This window comes from Pelmatolapia mariae, linkage group LG14 (genome assembly GCF_036321145.2).
Source record: "Pelmatolapia mariae isolate MD_Pm_ZW linkage group LG14, Pm_UMD_F_2, whole genome shotgun sequence".
Taxonomy (NCBI): Eukaryota; Metazoa; Chordata; class Actinopteri; order Cichliformes; family Cichlidae; genus Pelmatolapia; species Pelmatolapia mariae.
Genome location: NC_086239.1, coordinates 14,262,482 through 14,288,824, shown reverse-complemented (window position 1 = coordinate 14,288,824; position 26,343 = coordinate 14,262,482). Strand labels below are relative to the sequence as shown.

General features: G+C 39.0%; 1 protein-coding gene across 1 annotated transcript in view; it reads left to right on the top strand.

Moving 5' to 3' along the window:
- Positions 1 to 25,097, top strand: part of zbbx (zinc finger, B-box domain containing) — a 66,884-nt gene extending 41,787 nt beyond the window's left edge. Inside the window, exons 11-21 of the mRNA XM_063493704.1 lie at positions 2,554 to 2,654; positions 6,041 to 6,162; positions 6,362 to 6,420; positions 7,526 to 7,707; positions 9,845 to 10,678; positions 13,102 to 13,322; positions 15,260 to 15,428; positions 18,718 to 18,873; positions 20,853 to 21,041; positions 21,203 to 21,272; positions 24,884 to 25,097. Of these exons, the coding sequence (XP_063349774.1) occupies positions 2,554 to 2,654; positions 6,041 to 6,162; positions 6,362 to 6,420; positions 7,526 to 7,707; positions 9,845 to 10,678; positions 13,102 to 13,322; positions 15,260 to 15,428; positions 18,718 to 18,873; positions 20,853 to 21,041; positions 21,203 to 21,272; positions 24,884 to 24,971 (2,191 nt within the window). The 3' untranslated portion in view covers positions 24,972 to 25,097. The remainder of the gene's footprint in view (positions 1 to 2,553; positions 2,655 to 6,040; positions 6,163 to 6,361; positions 6,421 to 7,525; positions 7,708 to 9,844; positions 10,679 to 13,101; positions 13,323 to 15,259; positions 15,429 to 18,717; positions 18,874 to 20,852; positions 21,042 to 21,202; positions 21,273 to 24,883) is intronic.
- Positions 25,098 to 26,343: the final 1,246 nt, after the last annotated feature.

Sequence of the window (26,343 nt, the reverse complement as noted above, 5' to 3'; positions counted from 1 at the left end):
ATGCTATACATAACCAACTGCTGTGACTTTTCCTTAAATAATGGCTAAATGGTATTTTGGCGTTTTGTGTAGGCCAAACGTTGTTATTAATGTGTCAGATGTTTGTTTAGTTGATCATATTTAGATCAGTAAAATGAAGCTTAAGATGCTCACCCTACCTTAGCATTCTTTGTCTATTTTAGGAAAAAAAATTAGGCTTTTGTGCTGCATTTGTTCAAAACTGCACTCCTTCTTTCTCTCTCTCCCCTTTTCTTTTTTAAAATTAACGCTGTCTAATAACATTACAGGCAGGCAGGATTGATAATGTCTGCTGCCTAGCTCCAACATGAAGGTTATCGTTTTATTAGCCATAGCTGCTTACTGCTACCTTAGTGATAACAGATGGCTAGTGTGATTATTGGGTAATTGCTAATAGTTAGGTTAGATTAATGTGTGCGGCAGCCAGGTTAACAGTTATAACCGCTTATAACTACTTCAGTGTTCCTCACAAAATTCTTCATAAAGGCTGGGGTGCTGGTCTTTAAGATGCTTTGCCAAGTGTGTTGTGCTGCTGTTCATGTGTTTATGGCTTTGTTCCTGCCTGTCTGCAGCTGTGCTGTGTGAAAATGTTTTTATCGACTAGAGGACCTGAGACAGCACTGTTGGTTTCAAGGCTGTTGCAAATGAATCAATGCAGTAGTAAATCTAAGTATTAATTAATAGCAGAGTACCAATTTTTTAACTAAGCTACTTGGTACATGTGCTGCCTATGATACCTATGGTACTGACGTACCATTGTCACCAGATAGATGTCCCACATGTATCTGATGACATCTCTGTTACGCGGATACAACTAAACGATCGAGTTTTTACATCAACTTGTCCTTGTAGCATCATATACACCCTTAGTTTCTTGCTGCCTCCGGTAAGGGGGTCACAGGTATACCACGCTGTGCACAAACACACACATACATAGATTTGTTATCATACTTTTTGTTACCACGGAACTTGTTTCTCTTGCTTCTCTGTGGTCTTCATAACCAGCCGATATAAGTCACCAGTGTATAAAGCAGTTTCTTACTACTTATTGTGCAGTACACCGCCTGCAGGCTTGGCTTCAGCAGGTCCCATTATTACAGCCTTTATTTAACCAGCTCCTTTTGGGCTGAGTAGTCCACTGGAGAGCAGGTCAGGGATGAGGCAAGAAGAGTGCAGTTTCGGGCCCTCCGACCGCCTGAGCAGGAACGCTCTAAGTCCCCAGCTGTAGCAGCCCTTAACTGTGGAATAGACCAGAGAGCCAATCTAGAGTGCAATAAGCCTGCAGCGGTGATGGTGGCAGAGCTTAATGGAGAGACAGAGAGACTGGCTGGTAGAAAGAAAGTCGAGGTTGAATTTTAACAAGCTTCAATAATAATGGGAAAAAGACTGAATGAAGGAAGGAGTTTAGTGGTGGAAAGAGCTTTAAAGAATTCACTAGAAGTGCTCAGCTATATTAGAGTCATAACTCTACCATCTTGGTAGATTTGTGCGTGGCCTGCAGGTTACAGAAAGTAAGCTTGTGACCGGGGGGGTGCGTCAGTTTGATTTCCTGAGCTGGCTAGGCGGTGTGGTCAGGGTAAGTGAATGCTCGTTCTTCCATCAGCTGCCAGAGTCAAAGTATCTGTGATCAAAGCACTGAACCCTGAAATAAAAGTCTGCACAGGCTTATATAGAACTGACATCTGAACTGGCCCTCACCTGCATTTACTGGCCTGATTTAACTGTGCCAGATGATTGCAAAATTTAAGACCTGAGCCTGGCTTGATGTTAGGTTTATTGCAATCCCAAAAAGTGGCTTTAAAGCACTTTTACATTGTCAAAGTACAAAAGAAAAAGAAATCTTTCATACACCATATTATCTTTATGCACCATCAGGCAGTTTGGTCCAGACTTTCTTATTTTGGATCATTTAAAATAGGGTGATAATGACAAAAACATTAGGTTATTAGTTCATACATAAAAAAAGAGAAAATTGTTTTTAGAGATCATCTGCAGGAACACTTTATCAGGGCTGGTCACTGCTGATCACTTGGTTGAAGGTTTTCTCCTCTATCTTTATTTATTCTTTTACTGCTCTCTAGCGAAAGCTTAAATGTGCAAACAGCCTAAGGCTAGTAAGTGAGGCTACATCATGTGAAGTACTGTACTGTATGCAAGAAGAAGAGAGCTAGCTTGGTCCATGGAGGACTAAGAAGAGGCATACAGTGTTCAGGATTAAATAAAGTAATCTACAAAGTCTGCCACACATTTCCTGCACTGGGAAGTTGGGGTATTAGTGTGTGTTTTTTCCTTCATTTCTTTCTTCTTTTTTTTAAAAATCAGAATGCAGCAGACTGATTTCACAAAACATAAGGGAATAGTGTGTTGGATATATGTAGGTATACATCTGTCAAACATTCAGCAACAGAATGAGGTGATAAAGGGAAAAAGGAAAACATGACACTTAATAAGTTACTTAAATTGTTACTTAAATTACTTTTTCTGGCTGGGGTCTAGCCTTATTCACTGTTCTAAATATGATTTCTGTGTTTTCAGAACACCAGTTGAAATATACCCATCATCTCAGGCCGTCTCTACAGATCAAAAATTTCTGCCTGCTACAACCGCTGAGGAGGAGACTCCAAGCAGTATTAATGGTAATACACATGCTAATATGTAACTGCATAAAGAAGTACATCTGTAAGCCTATATCTTTTGACAAACGAATGAGGGACACAGACATACTATGTTCAGAATTGTGTATTTTTTGCTGTACACATCACTTTTCTGAAATACATCCCAGAACCAGGCTCTCATACCAAACAAATAAACAGCTCAGGACTGAGTAGTTTGACAGATAACACAAGTGCAAATCTACACACACTCCAAACACACACTTATACAGAAACACACAATGGCAAAATCTTTCCCTCTCAATGGGTCAGACGTATCAGTACCTGCCCATCCAACCGTGGCACTGTGACGGGTAATCACTGGCTGTGATTGTGTGGGCAGAGGGCTGTTAGAGGTGGCTCAAGCCTGACAGGGCAAGGAATGGGGTGAGGGGGAAGTCAGCCTGTAGTGTGGAGCACACGATCTGGAGCTCATCAGTCAGTACTAGTGTCCTGACTTTTTGCCCCCAGCTGAGGCTGAAAGGAGACATATACCAGGATTAACTCTCCCCTTCCAAACCTCTGGACTCGGAGGCTGTCAACTGCCTCTCATCATATCAATCAAGATTCACTCTAAACCTGACCTTGTTAGGATCTGCAAGTCCTTGCTTTCCCCCCTTTCGATATAGCTGTCTATCTCAAATCTTTCTTTCTTTAAAGTCTTTAGACAAAATTTCCTGTGTTTACAGCAGTAATGATTGATAAGAAAAAGTCATTCAAATTCTCTTTAAATGTGTTTAATAACAAGAGTGCATATCAGAAATAAATATGTCAGCATCTCACTGCTGTGCCCACATAGTGATTCTTACAACAACGTACATTCTTACTATCAAAATGACCCAGAACAATTTATTTTGAAGGAGAACCTGATTACACACCTTATTTGTTGCTAGACAGGAACTGCCCTTACTTTATAATGCTTAGAAAGCTATTAGAGGACCAGACAGTTTAGGTCAGGTCTTGGTGTTTATGACCCTGAGAGTTTAGTTGTTTATTTTAAAGTGGATTACACCACTGTATCCAAGTGGTTTTAACTGTGGCTACAAAATGTCTATTTGACAATGCCCTGCCATTGAATGAACTTCCCAAACAGAGGGTTTCTTAACCTCCTTTATCCCAGAGCTCACTTTTTTGTGCTTATTAATCAAAAATGAACCCAAATAGTTGATAATTTCATATAAAAGAATAGCATTGACTTCATATCCCTTCTTTGAATGTATGAAATCATAATAAACCAATACAAACTCAGATATGCCTCAACAAAACTGCACATTAAAGCCAAAGACCTTCTAGAAACATGTCTGGCAGCCTTTAGCCATCTTGATATGATTCTAGGACTTTTGAAACAGTGTATATGCATTTTACTTTAGATAAGCTTTAACCCTTTCCCGCATAGTGGTCACTACAGTGGACAGCTATTCAAAGGCTGTTCTTGTATTTGTGTCAATGTTGATGGTATACATGCACAAAAACCACTACATCTGACACTGATGTGTCACTCCATACCCTGCCACCCACTTAAAACGTATGTTGTCCACCTAAGTGGACATGTAAAAACTCTTTGAAAAGTCCATGTTTAAAAAAATGAAGTTCAAAAATCTTTTTTTCTTGCCTAAAGATGAATAAAAAGTCCTAATTGAGGTTGTCATAATTCACGCATGAAAGGGTTAATTTCAGCGGTCGTTTCGACAACAAATAGTTTGTAGACTTTGCCCAAAATGATGTTTTAAAAAGCTTTTTCTTCCTGAACGTCTTTGCCCACAGATTTCAATTGAATGCCATGTAAATGTTAGTCAACTGGAGTTATTGATGTGAAAATACATGCACTTTGATTTACAGGACTGTTCTTATGTAAACTTTATTTTGTTTTGATACGCTGTTGTAGGAAATGATACAGAGCTTTCAAGATCTACACTTTGCACATTTATTTACAGCTCTTACCTGTAATAGAGAGTCAAACAACTCATTATTCCTTCATCATTTCCATACTCTCAAATCAGTGAAGTGCTAATTATATTCTAACTCCTTTTATAATATAAAACAGTTATTCATAATATAGCTTTCATTTCTCTACTCACAGTTTAATAATTGATACTTTGTTTTGGTTATATGCAGATGTGAGGAAGACAGCAGTGTTTTTTCTCCTTTTCTTTTTGGGAAATGTCGAGCTGTTTAGCAGCTGATAAACTATTCCTTCCACCTGCTTCAAACTTTTCTAATGCATGCAAATTACAACAGGTTGCAGAATCTCTCCTCCTCTCCTGTCTTTGAATATAAAAGGGAGGGCATTGTGTGTGTCCATGAATAATAAAAGCTGTTTTCTGGCGGCATGTTGGGAGCGCCCCCTTCTTTTAAATTCTCATTTTCGTGAGCTGTCAAACCCATGTGGTGATGTGATAGAAGGATTGTTAGTGAGAGAGAGAAGAAGAAGGCAGAACAGCATCATTAGCAAGAGTGAAAGAATGGCAAATTAACTGATAGAAAAGGAAATTTCATGTGTATTCATGTGCCAATTGTGTTGATCATGATAGGATAACAGTATAACATGGTATACTGTTTTGTATGTTGCATAAATAGCCATATAAACTGTAATAGCCTGTAAATATTTGCTTGACATTAAAACCTGTTCCAGAGATAGTAGACTGTTACAAATGTCTGGTGTAATATTTTGAATGGGAAAGTAGTTTCCTTAGCAGTGAGAGCATTACTCAGCTCCTGCTGTGTCAGCAACATAGGAAGACCTAAGTGTTCACCTGTATCACTGTGGCCTCCTTTACATGTAGGAAGAGATTAGAAAAGAAATGCTGGTATCAGGTTATCATGGCACGTTCATCAACATGTTGCTGATGATACTTCTTTATGCCTATGGCTATATGTTTATGGTTGTAGCCATTCTGCCAAAATCAGACAGTCAGATACTTTCTGCTCTTTGCAGTTGACAGCAAGAACACTTTGTATCCATCATTAGTCATTCTCTGGCTCACTTGCATGACTGCCAAAGCCAAACTTTAGGAGACAAGCTAACTGCCAAAAACTGAGAGTTAACCTGGGAGTTGAGTTTTGGCCTGGTCTGTAACTGATGCTTAAGACAATCTGTACATTTAATAGTAAATTCTCTGTCAGTGCAAATGATGAATAATAAATGGCTTGCACAAATTGGATATCTTTAAGTGACTAGAATTCTACTAGTACAGAAAAAAATCACCTTTTATATTTATGTTCATCTAGAAGTAGTTTTATAAGTAAAAAGTGGAAGCTGTAACAAAACAGAAAGAAAAGCAACTGATTCTTCAGGTCACACCATCAACAACATATCAGAAAGCACGGCTCTGTCTCTTTTTGTTTTCTTTTGATTGTGTGTGTGTGCGTAGCTGAGGAGGAGGATTTTCGCCACTACTGCGCATCACTGTTTGCTGTCTCTGTCAGCATGGGTGGGCCTGAGCCACAGGTTACTACACCTGAGTCATGCCTCCGCATTGAAGTCCTGGATGAGGTGAGAATAACTGGAGTATTTTATTTTAAAGGATTACACCTCAGTGACCACATGTCTACACATGACAAACAAGGAAAAATAAAGACAAAAACGTAACACCTGCGCACATGACTTTACAACACTAACATATTTGTTCTTTCCCTTTTTTTCCCCTGTCTAAATCATGTGTCACAACACTGATCTAATTTGTTGTCCACAGACAAGCAGAGGCAGGAGGGGAATCAGTGCTGCTGAAAAGAAGGCAGACAACAGCACAGAGTAAGCCTCAAAGAAAAAACAGAAAATGTAACACTCTACAGGAACCATCATTACTAAATAATAGTTGTTTAAGCTTACTAATTATTTTGTAAATGTTATTGGTCGGTTAGTTATCAACTTGTTGTAAATGTTTATTAAATACATTGTAGTACAGAAGCATTGTTTGGATGGCTAAAAATGAAAATGTTGTGGAAGCTGATAGAAGTCATCAAAGATTGTGACAGTAAAGGTCGTTACACATCTACTGTAGCGCGTTTTGCGAAAAGCCAACACGAAATTCTAAATTTTCTGGAGCCGAACTTGCCTTGTAACGTGTATCAGAGTTTTTACAGCAAATTCGTCCTCAGAAAACACACAGAAAAAAATGAAACCAACATCAAGCGATGATGAGTTGGTCCTGATGTTTCTAAACTAGAAAAGGAAGGAAAAGAGATACTGGGTTCATACAATTCTCAGGAGAAGGCAGCAGCGGGCAGAATTTCATGGTTTGATCCAGGAGTTGAAGCTGTATCACTGCCGCATTCAGGATTTTCAGGATGTCAGTGGTGCAGTTTGAACTCTTGTTAGTTAGAGTTGGGTGCAGGTCTGAGGGAGAGAAAGCATTTAAGAGAGCCGATTGACCTGGAGCATGTCCAGCTGTGTGTCTGAGGTAAAATAGTATATGTTTTTTTACTTCTATATTATTCTATATGCAGTACTGTTGTGTGTTTTAAAGTCAAAAGTGCACTTGTTGCCAAATGCAGTGGTCTGATTGTTCAGATCTGATTGTTTTGATCAGAAAAATACAAAAAACAGAAATGGTACACATTCGTCAAGTGAATTTATGTGCTTGCTGTGAACAGCTGCATTTAACGAGTGAAATATTTATTTCATGAAATATTTTTACAGATTTTACACGTCTGGTGTGTAAAGGCCTTAACTGTTAATTTACTAGCATGAATATCATTACACAATATGTAACAGGAAACACTGGAGCAAAGTCAATTAAGGTTTTTGCAAAAATGTTAATTATTTAATTATTAAAACATATAAGTGCTGTTTGTGTCTCTCTGATTGACTTTTAAAAATGGACATAGATTCACAAATTTCTCTATTCATCACTCAGGGTCCATACTGTTCAGTGGATTTCACAGAAAGGAAACTTGGTGGTGCCCAAAACAGCCCTACCAAATGATGGATCCTTAAGAGTCGGCCCTTCTTCGCCTGTTGCACCACTACAGTCCAGACTAGCTCAGAAGCTCAAACCATCTAAGCCTCAGACATCACAAGCTGGGCCCTCAGTTAAATGTGAGCTGTCTATTTTGAGGCGAAAGAGTAAATGACATGCTTTTTTAATCTGTATCAGACTGTAGAAGCCAGCAAGTTTTCTTGTAGATGTAGGTCACTTTTACATTAATATTTCTCACTTTATTCAGTTCTGACATACATACATAGACATACATAGAAAGGAAAACATAGTACATCTGCAATTCCCCAGGTATTAGGCAGTAGGGGATTGCAGTAACACTCTGTTGTGTTGCAACGTGGCTGTGATGGCAGAGAAAAAAAGGACATCTGTTTCAAAACTGTGCTGAGGTTTTTCACAGCCTCCTGTATATTCCCTCATATTGTCATGTGCGTGGCCCGCTGCTGTCTGTAACACTCTTTCTCTCTCTGCAAACCCTCTCCACATATTCCCTGCGCTCCTGGATGTGGTTAGGGTCTCTCTTGTTAAAATCTTTGTCCATGTCAACCAAAAGCCTGTGCAGATTATTGGAATTCTGTTTTCTCAGGTGTTTCTTTGTTTGTACTAGAGATGGACCGATCCGATATTACGTATCGGTATCGGTCCGATACTGACCTAAATTACTGGATCGGATATCGGCGAGAAATTAAAAAATGTAATCCGATCCATTAAATATCAAAAAGCACCTCACAAAACTTGCGACATGGAGTAACTCGGCTCATAACCGTAGCACGTCGGAGCAGTGTGCTCACGTGATAGAGCGGCTGTGTGTATTTGTAGCCTCGCTAGCAAACCAGCGTTTCATCTCCGAGGAAGTTATTCCAGAGAGAAGTAAAGCAAGTGTGTAAGTTCATCTCTGAATGTTCGTAAAGCATTCCCACGTTAAGCTTAACAACCGATATATTTAGCGACTGTCTCTCTCTCTCTCTCTCTCCCTCTCCTGCCGCTACTTCATGAAACTGCTTAATGATCAGCTGATCGGCTTTTCTGTCGCGAGTCCGTCTCTCTTCTTTGTTTTTGGCCCACTTTGCACCAGAAAGAGGAAACCAGCGGCTGAACAACAGCAGCACGTTTAACCTCGATAAGCTGTTGTTAGAATTTATTTAATATTACTTTCTACACCAGGATCCTTTTCTACGTAGCTGACGGCTGGTAACTGTGCAGGGGCGGATCTAGCAAAGTTTAGCCAGGGGGGCCGATAGGGCATTAACAGGGAAAAGGGGGCACAAAGACATACTTACCTTTCTTATTCTCATTTAAAATGTCTCGCTTTTAATAAATAATTATCTGAATCTTACACCCAAAGTTTTAATCTGATGTAAAATGTATAGAAGTCCATTACTGTATATACTAACTGTTAAGTCTAATATACCCTAGTAAGCTATAGTACTTTTTCCTTTGGGAAGGTACCATCTGTGCAGTTTGCAATTCTGTTGAAGAAAGATATTGAATCTATTTAATTATTCTTGAAAAATAATTTAATTCTGTGCATTTTTTTCACACTGCATCAAATAAAAGTTGATTACTTCGATTAAGCATCATGAGGTGGAGGGTGGGGGGTGGTTCCCTATTTTTTTTTTGCTGGGAGTTTGCAACCCTATTTGTTAGTTTGCTTAATATTTCTGCTAAGTACTCTTTAAAATACCAGAATAGGGAGGATGGAGTAGGTTTAAGTTTATTAGATTGATCAGTGTTGCTGAACTATGAAATATTTTGGGTGCAGTGTATTTTTTACATACAGGTATAACAGAATAGCTTTAGTGTTGTTGTTTATTTAAACTTGAGTATAAACTTATACAAAATGCAGCAATATATTAAAAAACAGTTTTATTGATTAAAAAACACACTATATCGGATTCATATCGGTATCGGCAGATATCCAAATTTATGATATCGGTATCGGTATCGGACATAAAAAAGTGGTATCGTGCCATCTCTAGTTTGTACATGTTCATTAATGCTGCAGTTCAGACTTGTGCAATTTGGAAGTGGTGCATAAATATTAATACACTGATCTAGTAAAGTAAGGAGAACAAGAAAAGTGACTGGAGCTCTGCATTCAAGCATAGTGATGCTGGTTTGTCTGAAAATCCTTAACAACAAACTTTTTTTCTTTAAGCCATGCTTATGAAACATTATCTGAACTCATGCTTACAAAAGCAACCAATGCACTGAATGTTATTTGTATCTTTTACACAGCATATCTATCTAAAAGCAAGCTGTCAACATGCCCCACTGCTGAGAATCCAACAGTTTCAGAGTCGTCAATCAAGACATCACCTGCAAAGTCACCTCGCCAATCTCCCCAATCAACAGCTGACTGTGGAGCACCACAACATATCTCCTTGTTACCACATTCCCAGCTTAAAACTCCCAAATCTTCAGCTGATGTTTCAGTTACGACTAGTAGCAGGTCGCCAATCTCAGAAGAGCATCTCTCCCCTCCTCCATCCATATCATTTCCCCTTAGGTCTACTTTCACAGTTTCGTCATCCAACTCTACTGACTCAACCTTATTGCCCAAAGTGAACCATCCGGCCCCATTAGAGAAATGCTCGGACTCAGCTCTCTTGCCAGATCAACCCCAATCTTCCCGGTTATTTGTAGAGCCAATTTCCTCCCCAAAGATTTGTGAATCACCAAGAAGCAATCTGATGTCCCCAAAGGAATCCCAGTATTTCTTATGTGACCCAGAATCTCTTCTATCATATAATCAACTCCAGTTGCCTTTGTCCCCTAAGACTACAAGTACACACTCACCAGCAAAATACTTGGAACCAGCTCAATCACAAATAAGTGCTGTGGCTTCAGAAACCCTATCAAAGTTATCTCTATTTGATGCGACCCCTCCAGATGAACACTCTACATATAGGTCAACTCAAACATTTGAGGACGCTCCAGTTATTAGGTCTGTTGAAACAGAGTCAACTCAGTCACAGGATACAAATTATATGCCATCATCATCTCTCTTAAAAGTCACCCAAAATAATGTTCTTGCTGCTAAAATGGATGAAGAAGAGAGGTTATCAGTAGGTAAGTGAAGTGCAGTAATGTGCCCACTCTGGTATTTATCTTTGTGTGTGCCTGTGGGCGTACTGATGGTGATGAGCAACAATTAGACACAATATTTACTTTGTTTTTGTAATGAAAGTCTTGTTAATGGGTGCTAAATTAACTATTTATTAAGAGTGGTTTGTCTTAAATTGCTTTTGTGTGATTACATTACATTACATTGTTAGAAATCTTTGTTACAAATAAATGGACTCACAATGTGACTGATAAAAGCTTCTTTGTTACTGTCAAAGACAAAACAGTTGGTGAAAACAATCTTTGTGTGGTTTCAGCTCATCTTCAGTTCTCTCATGTTTATCATGTCATGTCACTTTTGTTTTTATTCTTGCAGCTATAAATTAACTTGGCAAACTACTCCGCGATGATCTGTTTGGCTTTAACTACAGATCTACTCTAGATTCACTCTAACAAAGTGCGGATGAGATGAGAGATTTAATTGTTACCTTATCTTGTGAAGAAGCATTGCCAATTTACACCTCATACAATTAACAGCTCTTAGATCATGTGATATGACATTTCCACCTCAGCTTTAATGGCAAAGGAGGGTTTGGTACAAGGTCACTCGCTAACAAGGTTGAAAAGCAGAGTTAAAGGGCATGCGTAACAAATACTTTCCAAATAACCGGGTGATAGAGGTTAGAAACTGTTTTGAGCAAGTAATAATTACATAGTCTGATATTTCTGTTAGTAGTTTAAAGTCTGCCTGGATGCAAAGGCAAATGCATTCTCTATATGCCCTACTTTCTAAATATTCTTTCCACTGCATAGCTACAATTTGTACATAGAGAATACTTCTATTATGAAGTCTATTTCTCATAAATTGATTTGATACATTTTGCATTTCAAGGCATTTGCTGAGATTTCTCGAGACCAGACAATAATGTCTGGGGAGTCAAATTTGGATTACAAATAGGAGAAAGAAAATAGGAGAAAGAAATGTCCATGTTTATGGATGGGGAAGCACAGGTCTTTGCAGTAAAGTGATTCCTAATAGAACACTTTGTCATGCCACAGTTTGAACACAATTCTCACTGGTCAGGCAGTTTATATGAATAAACTGCTTGTGGATCTTAGCAGTAATGGCTTTCTTTTATTCCACTGGGCTGTCAAAGCCAATTTAGATCCAGCCATAAAAAGTGTTCTTTTTCTTTTTATTAGTATTGATTAAAGTTTAGTTTTTAAGTAAATACCTGACATAAAGCTAGAACAGACAGGAAGGTAATTACACAGCAGAGAATTGCCCTTCCCTCTTAGAGTACTTTCAGTGAACTTCATAGTTAATGTCATGCATCTCGATGTGCACAGATGTATGCCCAAAATAAATGGTTGGAAAGATAGGAACAGACTTTATTTGGTGTGTGCATTTGTATGAATATCACTAAACATTTAGTACTACTACTAACCAATTAACTCTTATAACCGAACACTCAAAGATTTATGCTCAAAGGAGTATTTTGAGCTGTGTGGGAGTATTTACACAGCTCAAAAGTAAAGTATTTATTTTAGTTTTTTCCTTACTCTTTTTGTTTGGGTCTATTTGCGCACACATTACAGTCCCAGTCCTGAATGTGTATGTAATGGTTATGGTTTGCTAAGTGCAGTTTTATTCAGAAAAAAACATTACTAAAAGACTTTGAATTTGACTAAAGTCTGGGCTGTAAGTTCATAATGGCTTGTTCTGTCAGATCTGTTCCTGGTATTACTTTTAGTTTTCACACCTGCCTGTTCATCCATCTCCTCTGTGCTTTCCTTTATCGTTTAGATCCTTCTGCCACTTACTGTAGCTTCTCAGCTGGTGTAACTCTAAAAGCTTGCTTCTTCAGCTTATTAAAGCTTTAAGGCCCTTTCATATGAAAAACGATAAAGGCACCCTTGTGTTCTGAGACCCATTCTTTTCTATGGTTTGCACCATACATAGCCAAGTTTCCTGCTGCATGGAACAAAGTACAGTTCAAGTGCACCAGCTGGGCACTTGTGCATGCCGTTGTCACCGCAACGTAGCGTGACATACGTTCATGTGGCCCATAGAAATGCAAAATTAATGTATATGTAAAGACTATGAGTGCCCTTAAAAAATGACATATTACAACCAGAATGCAGCAGCCAGAGCAGCGCCATGTGAAAGGGCTGTTGTAGTTTTCGTTGCATCATAGAGATGAAAATGCTGCTGCTGTGGTTTGAGTCATAATAAACAGTTTTTAGTCCAACATTCTTTGGATGACAATAATTCTGTAATAATAATAATAATAATAATAATAATGCCATAGCAGTTTAGATCAAAGTCAACAATCATAGTCCATGAAACAACAATCAACTTATTGTAATCATAACTTAAAATAAACCTTTCATTCTCTAAACATGTATTCCTGGATTTTCTCCTGAAGACAGTGGCGATGATATGTCCAGTGATAGCCTGGGTCTGGATCCACTTGAAGAAGATACTTCAGATGAAGATTCACAGATGCAAGGGCGTTTAATGAGAGGGAGCTCCAGAGAAGAGAATCCTGCCATATCTCATCTAGAAGATTCCTTTGTTCCTGCAGAGACAGAAACAACAAAAGATTTGCAGACTGATAAGTCAGAAGAGCTGCCAGAACTATCCATGGTAACGTATTACTGTATTCCCAATTGCTTTTGGTTCTTGAAAGAGGGAGCCTTGGATTACAGAGCTGTCATTGCATTATTTTCTCTGAATCACAGTCTTCTCCTAATGAAGGAATATTATGCAAATTGCAAATGGCTGAACTTTGTAAGTGGCTGCCAAATTGACAATCAGGAATGAATACAAAAGAGATTTGTCTTTATGCTGGTGTACCTTGAACCTTAACCTACTAACTTTTTAACAATTCTATTTGCGACCATTGTTTCTGTGTGACTCATTTAAATTGTCCAATAATGACCTTAACTGAGACATTTTTCAGCCACAATATTAAGCGAGAAGTTTTTGATGTAGAGGTGCATATCTCTAATTTTAGCCGCACAGAGATTTTTACTGCACGAAATGAGTAATCTTGTATAACCTCCTTTGCTTCGCATAAGTGGTTCATTGCGGACAAATAACTGATTGAATTAACAAATTCAATCAGTCATCCACACTGAACTTTATCTGGGAAATATCTTGAAGCTGAGTAATAAAACTTTTTGAAGTTCATTACACTAGACATAATCACTGCATTGAGTGAGAAGGCTTCAGCGACATACAGTTAGAGTTTCTTATTGTAGCTGACCTGATCTATTAGATAACATTTGTATCACACTAATTACTTTACATTATTCATCTATAGCTCAGAGACATCTAAAGCTGTGGTGTTAAAGGTGCAAACCATTGAGGGAAGAAAAGAGTAACAGAGTGGATTAAAAAGGCAGTGCTTGAATGGTCCCAAATGACTTATCAGCCATTTAATGGTATGAATCCTTTATACTGTGACAGAGGAATGAAAAAAAAAATAAGGAGGGTAGTGCTTTATTAAAAAGCTGGAATAAAATGAGGCTCATGATTGTAAAGGTGGTGGTTATCTGTGGCCTCTGGACCTGAATCAAACTGCTCATAAAATGATTAGATGGTATTTCTGTCTTTTTCTCACTCCCTCTCTCTGGACCCATCTCTTTGGTCCTCTGTGTATGTTTTTCACTCTGTCTCTCTTTCCTTTGTTCAGTCTTTTCAATCTTTTTCTTTCCTTCTGCCCTTTTCTTTTATTTTAACTTTACTAACAGTTGGCTAGTTTTATAGTTCAGGCAGCTAGTCATCATCCTTCTTATTATGAGGAGCTATTGCTCTGTACAAAGAGATCTCAAGGTTTTTTTTCTTCCTTTTTTTTGCAGCACACTATCATTGTATTTGGTCTCTTGCTGTTTCTTTGTGTTGTGTTGCCTCTCCTTTCTTTTACCCTGTCTTCCTCTTGTCATTCTCCATCCTTGCTCATTTCTTGCTCTGTGTGGCACTATTCCCACATGCCTTTCTTTCTATACTCTCCCAGCCCATCTGCAATGTCTTGCAAGGCTAGCATGCTAATGCATCAGATCTAATCTTATCTAAACAGAGCTTCCACATTTTCTTCTGTCTCACAGGACGACACTTGCAAAGGGACGACAGCGAACCCACCGCACTATTGTGAGATGCTCTCGCCAGCTCCAGGGGTTAATTAAAAATCAATTCATCAAGTTTGGATGAGAGAGGGAACAGTAGAAGACACTAGCTCATTTATATGTATTTGCACATTCTAAACAGAAAAATACAAATTTAACGCGCTTACCTAGCTTGAAGTTAAATTCATATTGTTTGCCCTCTTGTTTTGTCTTTTTGGACTGATTCAGGAAGGACTGTATTCACAGATAGTTTTAAGAGCAAGCTTTTATTCTGTATTCCACTGTACGTTACTCTCTTTCCATGTCTCTGCGTGTATCAACTTACTGTCTCATCCTAACATGACCTGTTTTTTCTCATCGTTTTCATTTTGTCATTCCCCTTTTTACTGCTTCCCCCCTTCCTCCTTCCATCCCCCCTTCTCCTGTGTTCCTCCATCTGTTTGCGTATACCCTCAGGTAATGCACAACCAGAGTGCTGGGTCTGGATCAGAGCAGTTCTGTGATCTGCATGGGGTTTCGCCTCTAGGTTTGGATATGATTGCCGGTCAACCAGAGACACCAGAACATGCACACTGTGACCCACTTCGCACATGCCAGTCTCTACTGCGTGATTCAGACCCAACAGGTAGGTTAAAAAGGGAAAGTCTTTTAATGTGTATGAATAGTGTGCTTGAGATTTTATGCTTCAATTTCTTCAATTGCCATCCTGTTTTCCCTTTAAACAACATCAGAAAGTGTGGTTGCTGCTATTGTGCTTCATGAGATTAGATTGTGAAGATTACCTCTGTGTCCAGCTTTTGCCTGGAGATACTTTCCAATTTGCGAGCGTTATTCATGTCACTAAGGCCTCATAATAGGATTTAGAACAAATATGTAAAAATGTAGAGCTTACAAGACACACGAAAATGAGTTTTAAACCCAGAGGAGTGCTGGCTGCTTGGTGAAAAACGAGAGATTGGGGACAACACTGATAATTTACTGCTGGTGGGTCCAAAGGGAGCTTTCCTGTGATGCCGTTTTGTTTTGTGTTGTATGTGAGTGTGTGCAGGCCTTTGCTTCCAAATGCTTTGTAACCTGTGTGCTTCTTTCTACCTATATTTAGCTCCTCGCTTTTCTTAACTTTAGGAAAACACAGGCTCACGCCTAATTCTACCTGCCTAAAATGTCACTATTTCATCACAAATGCTCACAAGTCACAAAGTAGTAATAAAGCCTGCATCCTTGACACATCACAGAAATTTTACTTTAGTTTAAGAGGAACTTTAAAACACAGAAAGCTATAAAAGTTACATATTGTGATAATGTTACAGCCAAATGAAATTAAAGTGTATGATCCTGTTCAAATACACACATCAGCCACAATATTAAAACTACTGACAAGTGAAGTGATCATCTCTTGTATTTTTTGACAATGTATTTTCCTGCTGGGGTACTATGGAACTGGGTATTTATGTAGTTGTTACTGTAACATGTATCCCACCCACCTTAGAACTGTTGGGCCCCTCACAATGACATCAATACACACCGGCATTGGCCTCCAGCAGGACAATGTGGCTCATCACACTAGAAAAACTCTCCCATAATCACTCAAGGAACACAGTAAAATGGCCATGGCATTGATTCATCAGATCCTACACCAACAGAGGTAACAAACCACAACCCAGAGGAACCAAATTATCGTCTGCCAGTGTAATGATGCAAGACTCTGCAGGATACCCCAAGACCTCCCCTTAACAGGACAGAGGTGTTTTGGTATTAAGTATTAATCAGGTGGTTTTAATATTGTGGCTAACTAGTTATGGTTGCATAGTCATGGTATGCAGTAAGGTTTGTATGTAATAGTATATTACTTATTACCTATCGCTGTCATTTGCCTTTGGGAGAAGATGTGAACTTTTATCTCCTGCTTTTGGTGTTTATTTCTTGTTTGTTACACCTTCCCTTCTGTAACAAAATGGCTTTAAGAATGTTGCACATTAACTGCAGGTGGTAGACCATGCTGTAGCGACTGAGAAAACTGCCTTCTGAGCGTAGCGTTAATGTTCTATTTGTGATCGCAAAATGGACATTTGAAATGCTTTAAAACGAATAATTTGTAAATTGGATATGTGTTTATGCCCCCCACACTGAACATCATAACATGTGGAAGTCTAGCAGCCACATACAGTACTTGAATGCCATTTATCAAATCACATAGTTCTTAGTATACTCATGCATTTCAAACAGGAGTCAGTGTTTTTCAGCAAGCATTGTTTGCTTATCCCAGAATGACCCCATCAACATTTTCCTTCATGAAGCGTAAACGGCCAACTCTCCGCAGTTTCATTGTCGAGCCTGCGTTAAATGAATAGGGTTGACAGCGAGAGACTCCCACAAGGGCACCACTAGCCTCCTCGCACCATGCAGCCAACCTCTCGTCAAATCCCGCTCTGTCTCTGCCACCATCGTTAAACCTCCAAAGTTAATGAGAGAGAAAGGTTAGAAAGGAGGAATATCACCTTGACAACACTTCACACTCATTTATGTCCTTCCATCCCTCCATCTGTCTATTCTGTTTTTATCTTCTTTCCTTTTTTTCGTTGGCAAGACTGCAATCCAACAGGTTTTATATGTCTGCCGCTCTACAGTTTCACCCTGCTGTCCCTTTTTCCGTACTCCCTGTCACCTCATCAGTCAGAAAATTAGGTTGTTAGTGTGCAGTTTCTGTCAAAATGTGCATCGAGTCCAACAAAAGGAAAGACAGAGAGAGTCAGGCAGGCAAATAGGAAGGATAATGACCCACACACATATGCGCGCACACACGCACGCACACCACACACACACGCAGAATGGTCCCTTTAAATCTATGTGTGTTTTCCAAACTAGCTTCAGCCTTTTCCATTTTCTTTAGAGATGACAAACTGTTATGCGACTGCTCGCCCTTTCCCTCTTATTTATTTTCAGCTGATTTTGAGTAGTAAGTATGTTCTCCAGTCAGTAGTATTAATCAATTAATTAATTAGCTGACCACAGGAGAGAGAGCTGAAAACAGCAGTAATTGCATTGCAGCTGTCAGGACTGGTTGAGCAGCTTGTTAAGCAATATTTGTTTAGTACAGTTTCTGCTGATAAATAGACAAATGGATTATTTTATCAAATTAATTTACTTGAATTAATCTATATAAGTCACTTAGGCTAATAGATTATGTTATCTCCTTACAGCCGTGTGTGTGTGTTTCTTTTTACCTTGTTTTGTCAGCTCTGTTAGCTTGAATGAGTATTTAAATCTGCAGAAGCCTTTGAAGGGGCTCATTCGTGTGTATGTGACAATATTTGTGGAATAACATCTCATAAAAATCCTAAAATTGATTCAGCATCCTTTTGTTATTATGAACTACTATTAAGTACCTTTGAAATACCACATTTTATAAACTATTGATGATTACAGTGATTTGTATGCTTAACAAATACAGTGTAAAAATAGTTTTACTTTAATTATCAAACAAAAATGAAATAAATATTTGTATTTTGTTTTGTCATCTTGCAAGTTTTATAGTCTGCTGCATTCATATTCAGTCATAGCCAAAATGTTTTTCCATGTGGTAGTGCTGTAGAAAGGTCACAAACTAGACTTAGATAGCAAAGAAAATCCATTGCAGTTTCCAATTGCCTGCTATATGTCCAACCGATAGCAGCGTGACAGTGAATGATCTGTCTCTTTGTATTTCGTACATTTTGGATCCAGATATTCTGAGTCCTTTTTAAAAGCATGTAAAGGACAATATCAGAATGTGAAAGTGTTGAGATGATATATTTTTTTAAAGAGCAACTGCAAGAGAACAAGAAGTATGCATTTTTATGAATCCAATATATGCATGGCTGTTCTGGGTGAGGTGTGCTATGACCCGTCTTTAACTTTTCCTTTCACTCATTTAGGGTTACAAAGTTATGGGTTAAGCAGCAGCTTCAGAGCTTTAAATGAGGAACACCTGGTTTTCGGTGTGATGAAGGACAACCACAGGCAGCCAACTGGAATTCAGATTCACTCATCCAGGACAGGAGAAGTATCAGCAGATGAACTGGGAACATCTGGTGAGTGGAAGTGTATTTGCGCTGTCATGAGTGCTTGTGTGTATTTTGTTTGTGTCTATGTGAAGATTTTCAGGTACACAGAGTTCTTTTTGTTTTTTATTTATTTACACACAGAGAATTCTATTGTGGACACAATTAATACACTGTATCTCTCTATAGAAACACTATTTCAATGTTTGTGCTGGTTGTGAACAGACACACTTATATTATCCACTTATACTGAACACGTACACATGCAGGACTGTGGGTTGGTCCAGGAATACATCCTTTCATACAGATACAAGAAACAGTGCATTAATCTCTTTATGCTGATGCATATTTGCACACACAGAAACCTGAAAGAGCAGAGAGTAAATTGTTTTATTCAGTGAGATTTCTAATTCCCTCTCGGTGTTGATCAGTTCTCTGTATTATTTTGCCTCACTCACTTCTTTCCATGTTGTCAAAGTATTTAAACCTGCCTTCATAAGTCTTTTTTAAATTAATCTTATCCAAGAGTTCCAACTCTTGAGGCCCACATAAGCTGCACTCAAGTAACAGTCTTGTCAGATTGAATGCTTAAACTTAAGTTCGAGGAGTACATTAGTTAAAAACAATAAATAAAAAAAACTTTGAAACATATTTAACTATTGTATCAAAATGAGTGTGCAACATTTTTTCTGTATTTTTAATTCACAAGGGAACCTAAGCACTGATGTTTCGGCAAGTTCCCTCTCAGAGTGCTTCCTTGTGCTGTTTTGTCAGTGTGCCGCTCCAATGTGCTGTCTGACAGCACACAGAAGAAGGCTTCTCGCCAAAACATCTGTGCTTTGGCTCCCTTGTGCCATTAATTAATGTTTTAAAATAGCATTGTGCCCCTGAGCATGTTTGTAAGTGGGGAACTCTTTTTAAAGTTCACAGCATTTGGTTCTCTCCCCCCCCCCATACTTTACTGTAGTGTGTTCCATACAGCAGTTATACCTACAGTACAATTATAATAATATATCACATGAAAAAGATGCATATGTTAGGTATTACATCTCAATTTGTCTTAAGGCTATTAACATATCCAACATACAGTCCATGCAGAAAGGAATTATTCAAATCTGACCTTCCAAAGGAACACTTGAGTGATATCAAAGTTCAGTCTTCTTCATTTTACACTTCATACATTTTAAATCTGGCACAGAGATTTATCAGTAGCAGAAATCTAAATATGTGTGCGCCATCTGCTTTAAAATTGAAATAAATCGAGTCTAGAGGTATGTGTGTGTCCACATGTGTTAGAAGCACTCCCCTGCATGCATCATTCTTCCCATGCTGCTTAGTTTGACAGTGCAGGTGGTTGTGAAGCACTAAGTGGAGGTTCTGTGCCAGTTGAAAGACAGAGGCAGGCACTGAGAGTGGGTGGAGGGAGGGCGAGGTGAGGAGACAATGGAAGATTGAAAGACTGAAAGATTTAACACTGAAGCTGAAACTGGTTAGACAGCACGCAGCATGAGGAATCAGTGTGCTGCAGACACACATACACACCCGCACTATCATAGCTTCTCAGTGGGGGCCTCAATGTAATTTACTGTGAGCAGGTGGAGATGGATGTTCAATCTGATTCAATTTGATGTGGCTCACACAGGAGTGGGATGAGACACCACTCATTCCACTGACAGTTGTGATAGACCCTTTTTTCTTGAATCCTGAGCAACATACCATCTTCTTCTTACCTTCTCCATTCTTCCTCTATACCTGTTCTTATCTAGTTCTTACACTGTCTGTGTAGCTGTTTTCAGAAAATACCTTTTACTGTATAGCCTCATGATCATCATTCCATCCTTCCTTATTCACAGCTTATGCGTTTCTCTACCCATTTCCCTGTTTGGCTTTTATTCCATATCTGGTTTCAGGCTGTCTAGCAAGTACGCATTAACTATTTCGCACTGTCCGTTGCCAAACCTCTCATTCCTTGTCCCCTCCTTTTTCTCGCTGTTTCTTTATTCCCACAGTGGACTCAGAATTCTCGCCAGTATTTCGTCCATTGTCCCAAGCAGCCAGAGAGATCATGGAGATCTGTAATGTGGACCAGATGGGCTGTGAGGACCCTGACCTGGAGATAGACACAACTGCACGTGCTCTGAGCAGTCTGGAGCAGGAGCTAAGACTCATGGTCAAGAGCGCAGACCAAAAACCTTCATGTATGCAATCACATATACATGGTATAGCTATCTGTGATCAGTATATTATTTTACAGATCATGATCATAGAAAATAATACAGTAAGTGTTTGAATGAATTATGAATTACAAGAGTGATTTCAACCATTAATTCTTAACCTTTCTTAATATTTCCGTCCCAAGCAGGCACTCCAGGTACTGGTACAGAACACAGTGGAAGTCAGGATGAATGCAGGAATCCCTCTTCCAAACGGTTTGTAACACACATCCTTAAATTTGATTACCCTCATGCATTTAAATTGTATTTGTGTGAGGATCACATCAAGGATGAGCTTATCATAAAGGGGGTATATGTTTTTGTTGTTAGTTGACCTGGAAATGCTTAGGCAGTTGTTGAAATGTCGATTTGATGTTGATATCCTGAAAGGCAAATGTGAGTTTCTCCAGTGTGCGAATCAGACAGTGAAGTGTCGTACCTTCCCGTTTTCATACTGTGTGTGTGTGTGTGTGTGTCTTTTCACCATAGCCACCTTAGAATCTCACCCCTTACACTTTCTCACACTCCACTACCAATCCAGTGGCCAAGACAGGGGGTAATCCCTCTTTTTTTTGGTACTCCATCAATGCCTCTCGCTGTCGGATATGTGGAGTGTGTAATGGATCGTTAGCAGCAGAACGACTTTAGCTTTGACAGCATGTTGGGTATCCAGCCTTAATGTGCTGCTTAATGTGAGTATGCGTGTGAAAAGAGAGAGGAAGTGTGTCAGTGTGGTTTTGTATATCAGAAACTGACTCTGAGTGTGTGTGCCTGTGCATTATTGATGTTTTTTTGTGTTTGTGGAGCGGGCATAATCTGCGCTAGAGGCCTTGTGCTGAGCAGAGCACTGTGAATATCACTTTGAGACGTGTAATAAACGGATTAACGCATACTACAGTGAGAGCTCCCAAAACAGCTCCTTACATCCTAAAACATACACAAACACACACTTAGGATGGACTTAATCTGGCTACTTTGGTTCAGCTTCACAGGTATCATGTTGTTTTTGTTTTTTATAGGCAGCTCTTGTGCTTCCACCCTCACCTTTGCAAATACTGTCTGATTTTCCTCCTAATATGCAGATTGGGCTCTTGTAACATTGTCCAATTTATTGAGTATGCAGAAACACTGGATTTTCATGATGACAGGATCTTGTCATGCAGTTAGTTGACACAGCTGTAACATTATTGTTTTATTAGGTACCGTGTGTTTTGCCAGTTCAACTCAGAAAGTTTTTTTTTGTATAGGGTCAATGAACCGTCTTCATGAGATGCTGTTCTTTCAGACCCCGTTGACTTCAGAGTAAATGTATGTAAATGGATTTCAGCTGTAATGTAGCTTCTGCTGCAAAACATATTGAATAATGGTATAATCAGGAAAACTTGAGTGCATTTTTGCATATAAAATATGCATTTGTTTTAGTGAATATTCCAGTAATAGTATACAGTATGTACACTCCAAGGTACACCCACATAACACAATAGCGAATGCTGTCACAGCATATTATGGGCGGTCTGTGTGCATAGACAACTATTTATCATCTGCGCTGCTTTTACTCAGCTGTCTCCGGTTGCTTGGCAGGCGTGCACCACAGTTGGTGGATTGTGAGAACTGAATATCTGCTTTTGCTTTATTAGTAGTTACACTATGAGTCCAAACCTAAAACCTACTTCACGTTTTGCAGCTGTATGAGGATGCAGCAGCATGTACGAGTCATGCTCTTCTTTGAGAGCAGCTTTAGGTTGTGAAACAGTCTGTGTTAGTGCTGTGCCATTACATAGCCATGAGAATACCAGTATGCATTTTGGCATGATATAAAAGTGTCATATGGTAATATCTTTGAAGAGGAAGAGCACAGTGTATGCCCCTGATGACAATATACTGCATAAAAAGGGAGCTACATAAAAAGAACCACTGACAAAACACAGTGCTTTGCAAAACATGCATGAAATATAATAATTTTTGATAACTGTTGAGTACAATCAGGCTATGAAAGCACTCTAGGCGGAGATACTAGCAGCTGGTGAAGTGCGACCCAAAAGTAAACAACTGAGAGTCACTGTAGCCCTCGATAGCTGTGCTTCATATGACAGGAAGAGCAAAAGGTGGAAGGAAATTACTGGTGGGTTACATGGTGATAAAGGAGGGCTTAAGTGGTTAAAAGCTCGACCCAAGATACAACATCCCAGGTAGAAAATATTTTTCAGTTTTGTTATGTGACAATACTGCACAGCTTCTACTAGAGTTACAAAGTTGTTGTTAAACTAAAGTGTTAAGCAGTTATGTTATACTTACTACATTTTTGTATAATTCATACATCTTAATGGCTGTTTTTCTCTAATTCTACACAGGGTCAAAAGTATACAAACAGGCTCAAATATATACATATATTCAAAGTTTCAATGATCTTACTGTTGATGTGAAGTAGAATAATTTAGGTGTCATCCTCCTTCCTTATTATTCCATTCGCTTTGTGGAATGTACCAGTGCCACTGATGAAAAACAGCACCCAAGCATGATTCTGCCACCAACATGCTTGACAACTGGTACAGTGTTCTTTGGTTTGAAAACTTCATCTTTACTCCTCCAAACATACCTCTTGCTATTATGGTGAAATAGCTCAAATGTTATCTTGTCTGACCATAAAACTTTTCTCCAGAAGAAATTTTGTGATGCTGGTGTTCCAGCAGTTTTCAGTTCATGGCAGGCTTGAGCCTTGTGGTGATTTCTGGACTTTTCTGGAACATACAAATCAATTTCCTGTCATTCAAGTGTCTTCTTCCAAGCGTTGGCAAAATTATGACACATCTGAATGACTTGTACTTACGCACGTGAGGTAACTGTGTGTTTTAAAACGTGCTCTACAGTCAAAGATATCATAATTATTACTCAAACTTTTTAGAGAAGACAGTACTACTTTTGTGCTTACATTTAACTGATGCTGTAACTGGATATAATGCTATGTCACTACTATTTCGCTATATTATTCGAAGTTTGAATTAGCTAGTACGTGTCATTAATTACAGTAGATCATTGGATAAGATGCCCTCTGTTTTGTTTGTATTACTAAATTCTTCTGCAAGCTGCACATTTGAACATGTAACATTGTTATGGTTTAAGTCTGTGAGTCACATCAAACATTTGAGAAAAATAAGTGGATAAATGCACTAAAAAAGTAGAACTGAAAAAAAAATACAATAAAATCAAGAACACTGCACATGCTGGCTGAGATGGCATCAATAGAGTGACTCGTTCTTATTTGGAGGTGGGCGGTGTTTTTTATGACTCCCAAGGTAATTTGGTGTCGTCGTAGCTGAATACAGGCGGGAAACGCTTCTCCTAAATGCCTGAAGCAAAAAAAAGGAAGAGTGTAGGGACAGTTGGAGGGGTTAATTGTATCACTTCAGTATGAGTGTTTAAAAAATGGCCAGCAACTTCTTAATCAAAATATTTACTCCTTCGTCCTGGTTTTCTTTTATTTGTTTTATTTTTATTACCACGGTAACCCTTTATTCACTTGCTAATTAGTAAGTTTCACACAAATCAAACAACTTAGATTTTTAAATGACTAGACTGGATTCAGATTTAATCGAATTTGATCAAACTCCACCTTGGCAATGACAGATGCCTGTTAACACACAAGCTACACTTTCAGCTGTCCATCTGTTACATTTTCCAAATCTTATCTGGCGGAGGAGAATTTTTGATATCCACATCTGAAAGTAGTTAGAAAAAGAATAGCGCATCTGTTCTTTGATCATAGGCAGGTATTTGAGTTTTATGAGTATAACACGTTCTCCCTTTGATTGGTGGATTTTGTCTTGCAGAGGCGGGGTCACCGCTGAACAAGAAGAGGAGGAAGAAGATGAGGAGGAGGTGAAGAGAGATCGACAGAGTGTCCTCTTGCTACCCTGACGGACACATGTGCGTGACAGTCATGCAGGCGAAATCCCACAGTGGATGCATTTTTAAATTGTGTTCATTACACTTAAAGGTTGGTGTAGACACCCTTAAACGCATAAGTCTAAACTTTTCTGCAATAATATGAAAAAATATAAATGTAATGCTTGTTGAACAATGAATAAATGTTGTTTGATTTATTGTTTGTCTCTTTTTGTATGCCCTTGTTTGCCATACACCGTGTTTATGTTAGTTCTTATACTGAACAGCAGCTGTGAGATGCATTCCTGTAGATGGATTAGCTAAAGGTACAAAAACAATGCGACTGGCAACAGAAGGGGAGCTGACATGAAGATAAATGGTGACTTTGGCTTTATTCTCAGCAGGAGTCTGCTTGGATCCCTTTGACGGCGTGTTTGTCAGAGTGTGTGCGTGTGCTGTCTGAGACGTGCATTAAAGGACAGACATTGAGGGACAGTTTGCTGTGGTGCCAATTTTACCTGCAGGGGTTAGGAAGAACATTTTTCTCTGTTGTCATCACTTTGTTTCTTAATAAGGTTAGGGTGGCACTAGATCAGGTCAGACTGTCTGCACATGGACACACACAGAGGAGACTCCTGCAGGTGATAAATAATGTCTGTAAGGCAGGGAATAAGGAACTGTGTCAATGCCCGCTGCTGCCATCTTTCTGCATGTGTGTGCAGGAGTGGGAGAAGATAAACACGAGTTGCTGGAACTGGTTTGTTGTCTCCATGGTGAATGTGTACATGCGCCGTTGGTGTTTGTTAGTATGTATGTTTGTGTTTTTCTGCAGCTCTGCTGTTTTCTATTATTCCCCACAGCCAGTCCCAATCTATCACGACTGCCACTGTCCTCAGCTGAGTTCACAACCCACCATTGACTACTTCATCTCCAGCCGATATTTGTGTGAGGATCAAACAAGGACAAACAGGTAGATACAGCAGAATATCACGCCTGTATAATACTACCAAATACATTCTGTAACTGAGAAGCAGAATGTCAGTCGATGTTAAGCTTTTTTTAGCCTGCTGTATGAGCTTGTAGAAATGTTATGGAGGACACGCATGGCCAAAACCCTGATGATTGGTGGCTTGACGCCAGATGCTGGATTACAATTTTCTGTATCCCCGACTAAAAATAGGCGTAATACAGCAAAACCTTAACCAAAGTTGTTTATTCTAATATTTAGAACACTCAACACTTCTGTTTCATACACGAGTGGAGCAGGTTATGCATTTGAGCGTGGGATTTTTGACAAGCAGTCAGACTGTGTGGATAATCACAACCATCAGAGTTCATTATGTGCAGCGGAGTGGTTTGCCTGCCTAGCTCTGTGTTTCCAAAAGGCAGTCAGCATCTCTGGAAG